Source organism: Trichechus manatus, unplaced genomic scaffold (genome assembly GCF_000243295.1).
Source record: "Trichechus manatus latirostris isolate Lorelei unplaced genomic scaffold, TriManLat1.0 scaffold00049, whole genome shotgun sequence".
Lineage (NCBI taxonomy): Eukaryota > Metazoa > Chordata > Mammalia > Sirenia > Trichechidae > Trichechus > Trichechus manatus.
Genome location: NW_004443985.1, coordinates 2,122,681 through 2,131,681, shown reverse-complemented (window position 1 = coordinate 2,131,681; position 9,001 = coordinate 2,122,681). Strand labels below are relative to the sequence as shown.

The 9,001-nt window shown below is 52.8% G+C and overlaps 1 protein-coding gene across 1 annotated transcript in view; it reads left to right on the top strand.

Annotated features, from left to right (window-relative positions):
* Positions 1 to 462: 462 nt before the first annotated feature.
* Positions 463 to 9,001, top strand: part of VILL (villin like) — a 16,920-nt gene continuing 8,381 nt past the window's right edge. The window contains exons 1-10 of the mRNA XM_004377324.2: positions 463 to 505; positions 3,450 to 3,516; positions 3,659 to 3,735; positions 3,970 to 4,173; positions 5,640 to 5,748; positions 6,900 to 7,010; positions 7,307 to 7,506; positions 7,868 to 7,946; positions 8,044 to 8,142; positions 8,840 to 8,978. Coding sequence (XP_004377381.1) covers positions 3,451 to 3,516; positions 3,659 to 3,735; positions 3,970 to 4,173; positions 5,640 to 5,748; positions 6,900 to 7,010; positions 7,307 to 7,506; positions 7,868 to 7,946; positions 8,044 to 8,142; positions 8,840 to 8,978 — 1,084 coding nt within the window. The 5' untranslated portion in view covers positions 463 to 505; position 3,450. The remainder of the gene's footprint in view (positions 506 to 3,449; positions 3,517 to 3,658; positions 3,736 to 3,969; positions 4,174 to 5,639; positions 5,749 to 6,899; positions 7,011 to 7,306; positions 7,507 to 7,867; positions 7,947 to 8,043; positions 8,143 to 8,839; positions 8,979 to 9,001) is intronic.

The window sequence follows — 9,001 nt, the reverse complement described above, 5'->3', positions numbered from 1 at the left end:
GCAGAACCTGTCCCTGTTTGCAGAACCTTTTTCTTGTCTGCAGAGCCTGTGTCTGTCCTGAGTGTAACTATTTCCAGAGTCTGTCTTTTTTAGGACCTGGGTCTCCTAGAACAGTCTGTCCCTATCTCCCTGTGTGTAAGATCTGCTTTAATTGCAGACTGCCCTGCATGCAGCACTCATCCCTGTCCAAGAGCTTATCTAGTGCACTTGTGTGCAACACCTCTTTCTGCCAAAAGATGCTGTCTCTGCAAAGCTTTCTCTGTGTACAGTACCTCAGAATCTGTTTCCTTCGCGATGAGTGTCTCTGTCTCCAGAATATGTCTTTGTTTGCAGAACCTTTTCCTGTTTGAGAGCTGGTTCTGTCTGCAGAACTTGAGATCTATTTGTAGAGCATATGACATTTTTCAGGACCTTTGCCTGTTTGCACAGCCTACCTGCATTTCCCCGAGTAGAAATGTGCCTGCTTGCAGGGTTTGTTCTTATGAAGAGTTTATTGCTGTCGGGGGTAAGCTGTGTCTGTCTGGGAGCACCTGTGTCTTTCTGCAGAGCACATCCCTGTCTGCTGAGCTTACGCCTGCCTGCACACTCTATTCCTGTTTCCGTGTGCTCCTGTTAGTAGAGCCTTCCCCTACTGACAGAGCCTTGATCTGTTTCCAGAGCTTATCCTTTCCTACTAACTCTATGTCTGTTTTCAGAACATGGGACTGTCTACAGAACTCAGCCCTGTTTCAAGATCTTGCCCATGTCTGGAGCATCCGTGCTTGAACACACAAATGTTTTCCCTGCCGGCAGATCCTGTCCCTCTCTGGAGAAGGTGTTACTATTACAGAGCCTGTCTATCTGCAGAGCCTGTGTACACTTTTAAAACCTCCCTATCTGCAAAGCCTCTGTCTGTAGAGCCTTTGTATGCAGAGCCTGTGTGCACTTGTAAAATCTCCCTATCTGCAAACCTTCTGTCTGTAGAGCCTTTGTATGCAGAGCCTGTGTCTTTTTTCAGACCTGAATCTCTTCGCGGAGTTCGTGCTTGTTTGCCCAGTCTGTTCCCATCTCCCTAAATGCAGGATTTGAGTCTCTTTGCAGAGGCTGCCCTATATGCGGAGTCCTGACCATGTGTAGAAAGCTTTTGCCTGTTTCAGCAGCCTGCCTCTGTCTGGGAAGCATTTCTCTGCCTGAAGATGCTGTCCTTGTTTGCAGAGCCTTGCCTGTCTACAAAACTGTATCTGCAGAGCCTACCCCTTATGCAAACAATCTTTGTCTTAAGGGTCTGCCCTCCATCCACATTTGCAGAGCCATTTCCAGTCAGCAAAGCTCCTCCATGCCTGCAGAACCTGTGACTGCTTGTAGAACCTTTTGCAGCATTCAGAACCTTTGCTTGTTTTCCCATCCTGTCTAAATTTCCCTAAGTAGAGCCTGTGTCTCTTTGCACAGGCTCTCCTTGTGCACATAGCTGGTCCCTGCCTACAGAATTCATCTCTGTCAGGAGAACCTGTCTATTGGAGCATATATGCCCATCTTTGGAGTCCATCCTTTTTGTGGAATTTGTCCTCATTAGTAAAGCTTTTACCTGTCTCAGCCTTCCCTGTCTTGAGTCTGTCCTTGTTTGCAGAGCCTGTCCTAGTCTCTAGAGTGCATGCCTTTCCATGTAGACTTTCTCCACTCCCCTTCCCATTTTTCACTCTGTCCCTGTTTGCAGAGCCTGTGCCTGTTGACAGAGCCTATCTCTGTTTGCATTGCCTTTTTCTATGTGCATAGCTGGTTCCTAACTCTGTCGGAAGACCCCGGTCTATTTGCAGTTCTGTCCTTATGTGCACAGCCTACTTTGTTACAGGATTCAGCCTTATTTCAAGAGCCTGTCCTTGTTTGCAGAGCCTCTGCCTGTTGACAGAGCCTATCTCTGTTTGCATTGCCTTTTTCTATCCACACAGCCTGTTCCTAACTCTGTCTGGAAGAGTCGGGTCAATTTGCAGTTCTGTCCTTATGTGCACAGCTTATCTTTGTTACAGGATTCATTCCTGTTTCAAGAGCCTATCCCTGTTTTCCAGGAACACTGGTGGCAGAGTAGTTAAGTGCTTGGCTGCTAATCAAAATGTCAGCAGTTCGAACCCAGCAGCTGCTCTGTGGGATAAAGATGTGGCAGTCTGCTTTTGTAAAGATATGCGGTCTGGAAACAGTAGGGGCAGTTCTACTCAGTGGTGCCACTAGGGTTGGTGTCACCCAGTGCAGTAACTCATGGTGTCACCCAGCCATGGACCTCCTCCCGTACCAGACCATACAGACTCCTTAGTAATGTTTATCATCAATTTTAATCATAGAATATGTGATAAACATAGTTGTAAATTGCTTAAATGTAATATTTCTTAGATTATAATAATACTAACAACAAAACTGTTTTGTAAAATATTTCTACAGTGAATTACAACAGAATTAATAACTGAGCAGAAGCCTTTTTTTTCTCCTTCTTTTCCTTTAATTACTACTTCATTCTCAAAAAAGTTATTGATACAGGTACACAAATACTAATTACTACAATATGGTAGCTAGGACGCCAGAAAATGTGACAAAATCAGTGCTATAAAATGCCGGCAGCAATGAAAACAACAGTGTGCCTGTAGAGTGTGCAGACGAAGCCATGTGATCTGAAGCATCACTGTAATTGGGTAATAATGACAGCTCTGAACAGAGTGCATTAGAAGTTCAAAAAATAAATTAGTATAGAGTTTTAGCCTTGTAGGTATATTGATATGTGTAAGCTGGGCTTACGAGAAATGTTTTAGTTGTTACAACTAACTACAGGGTATTTTTATAAAAAATAATAAATTTCTGTGGAAACACTGCACAGAAATCTTATAGATAGTCATGTTGGTGTCATCCCCTCTGACAGTGTCACCGGGTGTGGTCTGCACCCCCTGCACCCCCCTAGTGACACCGCTGGTTCTACTTTCTGTCCTATAGGGTCACTGTGAGTCGTATTCAAATCAACAGCAGGTTTGAGCCCTGTTTGCAGAGTCTGTCCCTGCCTGCAGAATCTGTTCCAATTAGCAGAGCCTTTGCCTGTCTGTAGAGAGGTTCTCTGGCTCTGGAGACTGCGTCCATATGCATAACCCATCACTGTCTACAGAGACCGTCCCTAGCTGCAGGTCCTGTGACTGCATGCAGAGGTTGTCCCTGTGTGCAACTCCTGCCCCTGCCACAGAGCTTAGCCCAACCACACACAAAAACCAAATCCCTGTTTGCAAAGCCTCTGCAGGCCGCTCTGCAATGCCTGTCCTGGTTTGCTGACATGTGTCTGTTTGCAGAGCCCTCCAAATGGAAGTCACGTTCTGTGGCGAAAGTGCTTTGGAGAGCTGTAGGTGAAGAGAGTTCTCGCCTGGAGCCCGAGTGCAGATGGCCTCCAGCCTGAGAACTCTGGCTCTTGTTCCTTGCTTTCTCCCTCCTCCCGCCTGACCTAGGATGGACATCGGCAAGGGCCTTCCGGCCATCGAGTGCCATAGGGCCCTCCAAATATGGATCATTGAGGTGAGGGGCCTGATGCACAGCAGAGATGGTGGCACAGAGAGCGTGGGGGCTTCAAGATGAGGCTTCTCTCCCCACCCACCCCAGCTGGTGTCTTGGGGGGGGGGTGTCTACTGCGTTGTCACTGTGGACCCTCCTCTCTCAGAACCTGAAGATGATGACGGTACCTGAGAGGGCTTACGGTCACTTCTTCGAGGCACACTGCTACATCGTCCTCCACGTGAGTTGTTTGGGGAGTCTGTCTGAGGGGGTGACATGGGCCCGGGAGTCTGACAGCCCAGACATGAGTTCCACCCTGGGAAGAGGCAGGCTGAGAGATCCAGAATCACATCACCCAAGGGGGCTACTGCCTTGCGGGGCGGCCCTTCACCCGTCCCTCCCCCTTTATGATCTCCTGGGTGGGTGGAAGCAGCTGTCCAGTGTTTCCCACGCCCCCACAAACACACACCTCGCTCCCCCTCAGAGCCCGAAGGCCACCCAGGGGGAGTCCAGCGACCTGCACTACTGGGTGGGTGAGGCGGCGAGCGCGGAGGCGCAGGACGCAGCGGCTACCCTGGTGCAGCGTCTGCACGAGGCGCTGGGCGACAGGACGGTGCAGCACCGCGAGGCGCAGGGCCACGAGTCCCACTGTTTCCTCAGCTACTTCCGCCCAGGAGTCATGTGAGCCCGGGGACAGGGGAAGGGGGCAGGGCAGTGGTGTCGCTGCTTGAGCTGGGGCAGCGTTGGGGTGACCATCGCTCCGATCCGGTAATGTGCGTGCAGTGTTTGTTTTTTTTCTTTTTTGTAACACCTTTGTTGAGATGCAGTTCACATACCATACAATTCGTCCATTTAAAGTGCAAAATTCAGTGGTTTTTAGTATGTTCACAGTCTTGGGCAGCCATTACCACGACCAATTTTGGAACATTTTCATCGCCTGGTAGAGGTACTCCGTACTACTTAGCACTCACTCCCCATTTCCTTCCATTGCCTCCTCCCTCCCCCGCAGCCCTAGGCAACCACCAATCTACTTTCTGTCTATAGAGATGCCTGTTCTGGACAATTCATGTAAATGGAATCCTACAATACGTGGTCTTTTATAATGGTGTCTTCACTACCCATCTCTTCAAGGTTCATCCAAGTCGTACCACGTATAAGTACTTCATTCTTTTTTACTGCTGAATGGTGGTGCAGTGGTTAAAGCTCTTGGCTGCTAACCAAAAGGTCAATGATTCAAACCCACTAGCCTCTCCGTGGGAGAAAGATGTGGCAGTCTGCTTCCGTAACGGTTTACAGCCTTGGAAACCCTATGGGGCAGTTCTACTCTGTCCTGTAGGGTTGCTATGAGTCGGAATCGACTCGCTAGCAGTGGGTTTGGTTTTCTGACGTTACATGGGAATAGCACATTTTATTTATCCACTTTTCAATTAATGGACATTTGAGTTGCTTCCACTTTTAGCTAATTATGAACAATGCTGTATAAACACGTATGTACAAGTTTCTGTGTGGATGCATGTGTTTGATTTCTCTTGGGGTATATACCTAAGATTGGATGCCAGTATGGTCTTGAGTTTGCTTTTATGTTATCCTGCCCAGTAAAAATATGTCTTTTGCTGTAAATTGATTCAAATGTTTTTTTAAATTAATAATTGCAGTGTATTCAGGCTGAACCATGGGGAAATGGCCAATATTCTCCCATTTCAGTTTCATACAATCGAGCCTAATACGTGCATATACTGTATCCGCAAACACATGCGCGCATGTGGACACGCACGTGCAGGAACTCGCCGCCCCCTGTGTGTGCCCACCGACAGATGGGCACACCTACACATATACGTGAATATACATGTCCACCCACACACAAATATCCTGGTGCCCGCATTCCGTGCACTCATACCTACACTCACACGGATAAACAGATACACAGTACACCCCACGTGCGTGCACAAATGGATAAACAAATGTACGTTTATACCCCTGCATGTGTACCCGTGAACATGTGCATGCAGGCGGTCCCATCTATTCACGCACGTTGATTAAACAGGCACGTGCTTCCCCCAACACGTGTACATGCGTGTGCCCACACCTGCACTCACTCCTGCACATGGCAGTGTGCGCTTTTACACGAGACCCTATTCCTTCCTCAGCTACAGGAAGGGAGGCCTTGGCTCTGGCCTTAAGCTCGTGGAGACCAACATTTACAGCATCCGGAGACTGCTGCATATCAAAGGCAGGAAGCATGTGTCGGCCACAGAGGTGAGGGCCACCAAGGATGCCACCTGACCCTGGACCTCGGGACGGAGCGTGGATGGAGTGTATGGGGAGTATAGGGAAGTGTGGAGGTTGGCAGGTGGAGGTGGGCACTCCAGGGCAGCAGGTGGTCAGCATTCCCAGATGCCTGTCTTGAGTGAGGAGAGAGAAGGCAGAGCCAGGCTGCTAGACCCCCTGTGCCACTGTCTGCCTGACCGTCTCTGGTTTCCTCACTGTTTCGTGGGCGGATGATAACCTGGGGAGGCGAGCTGGGCAAGATGTCGGCCTGGATGGTCACACATTCATTGTCACCCAGCAGCAGACACACTGTCTTCCCACTGTTTCTCCCAGGGCCACTCAAGTCCATGTAGCACCTTTGTGCAAATTAGAAAAGGTGCCCCTTACTTCCATTTGTCAGGAACTTATCACCAGATACTCGTTGTGTTAGCACAAGGCAGGAATTTGGTGTCACGAGCATTCAGGTGTACAGTATGTGCCGTGTGAGAGGTAACCCTTGAGCTGTGCACCTACAGATGGACACACACGTGAATATGCATGTCCGCCCACACGCTGTCCCCTGCAGATCTGGCGACCATACATCCCCGGTCCTGCAGGGGTGCCATGCAGCCCCAGGTTTTACCTGTTATCCTGGCATAAGTATTTAGAGCACCCCCTTTTACTCTCACACGTATCTCAGCATGAACGGTAACTATCCCTATTCGTAGGTACACGCTGTCCCCCACACAGGCACACGTACAGTCACCCATGAGTGCACACACTTAAGTCACATTTTACATGCCCCCGCCTATGTGCACGTGTGATAGCGTGCACCCACGTGTGTACACATGTACAGTCACAGGCACACATAGAAGGGTCATGCTCAGCCACGCATGCCCCGTGACATGCGGCATCGCCTACAGCCACACATGCCTGCAGATGCAGTCACGGCCACAGAGTGATCCTCAGAGTCCGGCATGGTTACACAAATGCATGTCTGCACCGCTGACAGGCGCTGTCCTGGTCCCATGTAACCTGGTTGCACACGTAGTGACACGCCCCAGCTACAGTCATGCAGGCAGAGGCAGGCTGAGGTACCCCTGGAGCTGGGGCTGGTGGTCTGACACCCCTCTCCTTCCCTAACCTCCTGGCTCTGGCAGGTGGAGCTTTCCTGGAACAGCTTCAATAAGGACGACATCTTCCTGCTGGACCTAGGCACGGTGATGGTCCAGTGGAATGGACCCAAGTCCAGCATCTCTGAGAAGGCGCGGGTCAGTGTCTGCCCGGGAATCAGAGGGTGCAGGGCTTGGGGAGGAGGCTGGTCCTCCAGGTGTGCATCCTCCAGCCACCCCGAGGGGTCCACTTGGTTCACCTGTACAACCTGAGAAGCACCTATCGGGTGCCAGCTGAGTCCAGATCCCGCACTGGTGATTGGTGCCCCTGGATGCCAGGATGAAGGGACACCGCTTCAGCCCTGATCCCAGCCTTGGGGGTGGATCTGGGTTGGACTGTCCGAGGGGTGAGGGGGTGCTCTGGGGAGCCCTGACTGCTAGGTGCTCTCTCTTAGGGGCTGGCCCTGACCTACAGCCTCCGGGACAAGGAGCGTGGTGGTCGTGCACAGATTGGTGTGGTGGACAATGAGGCTGAGGCCCCCAACCTCATGCAGATCATGGAGGCCGTGCTGGGCCGCAGAGCAGGCGGCCTGCACGCTGCCGTGCCCAACAAGAGTATGAACGTGCTGCAGAAGGCCAGTGTCCGCCTCTACCAGTGAGCAGACCTGGGGGGAGGGTGGGGTGCGCGGGGCATGTCCCTCGTGACTGTGGTAACAATGTCTCTAGAAAGCCCTCCAGAAAACACCCTTGGGTTTCTGGGACAGGCCATGTGGGACCTTGGGCCCGCCTACACCCTTGCATGATGTGAGGCTACCTTGCCAAGAGATCCATTGTACAGACAGGGAGACTGAGGCCCAGAGGGGGAGCTGTTTGAGGCTCCACAGCAAGACTGCCATGAAGTCAGAACACTCAGGACCCCAGCCTCCATTCCCTCTGCCTCTAGGAGGCTGGAGGGGGCGGGGTGGAGCCTGGCCAGGGAAAGGCTGGGCTGTCCACACCTGGATGCTTGTTCCCAGTGTCTACGAGAAGGGCAAAGACCTGGTGGTCCAGGAGCTGGCAACCTGCCCACTGACCCAGGACCTACTGCAGGAGGAGGTGAGGCAGGCTGGGCTCTAGCCACCCCCAGCCACCCCCATCCCCCAACTCCAGCCCAGTCGGGACCACTGTTCACCGGCCCCATGCTTGCTCCCAGAACTGCTACATCCTGGACCAGGGGGGCTTCAAGGTCTACGTGTGGCAGGGACGCAGGTGCAGCCTCCAGGAGAAAAAGGCTGCCTTCAGCCGGGCAGTGGTGAGGCCTTGGGGCCCTGGACTCTGAGTGGGGAGGCAGCCTTGCCCTAGATTCTGGTAGGGGGGTCTGCCCTGGTGTCTGCACTGGGAGACATCTCTGTCCTGGGGGCTGAAGGGGGAGGTAGTCTTGTGCTGGCTGTGAAGGTGGATACACCCTGCCCCGGGGGCCCTGTCTGATGACCAGGACATGACCCTGCCCTGGGGGCTAAGCGGGGGACAGCACCGCCCTATCTGAGGGAGCAGACACAGCTCTGCCCAGGAGACTGGGGAAGACGGGGCCCCTCTCGGATGTGTGCCCGCCCTGGGAGCCGTCACTGGGGGACAGACCAAACCGCACCCAAGAAGCCATGTGTTAAAGTGGGTCGTGGCCCTGCCTGCAGATCTGAGGAGAATACAGTCTGTGCTGGGCGCCCCCTTCTTTCCAAGGGGGTTGACAGGGCGCTGCCAAGAGTCTGAGGGGGAGTCAGGGCCGGCCCTTCCCGAGGCCGGGACTAAGGGGACCCCGGCCTTCCTCGAGGGCCTGGGAGAAGTCTGTAGTGGGAGTCAGCCGTTAAATGGGTCATGAGCTCCGGTAATTAACTGCTGCAAGCCTGCTCAGGGCTCTATAATGAACTGTTCGGGGCTCCTGCAGCCTGGGCGGGAGGTCTCCGGGGCAGAGCGGAGCAGGGGCCCCAGGCCTGACGGAGCCCCCGCCCCAGGGCTTCATCCAGGCCAAGGGCTACCCGATCTACACCAACGTGGAGGTGCTGAACGGCGGCGCCGAGTCGGCCGCTTTCAAGCAGCTCTTCCGCACGTGGCCTAAGGAGCAGGGCAAGAACAAGAAACTCGGAGGGACAGGTGAGCGGGCGGGCGGGGCCGGC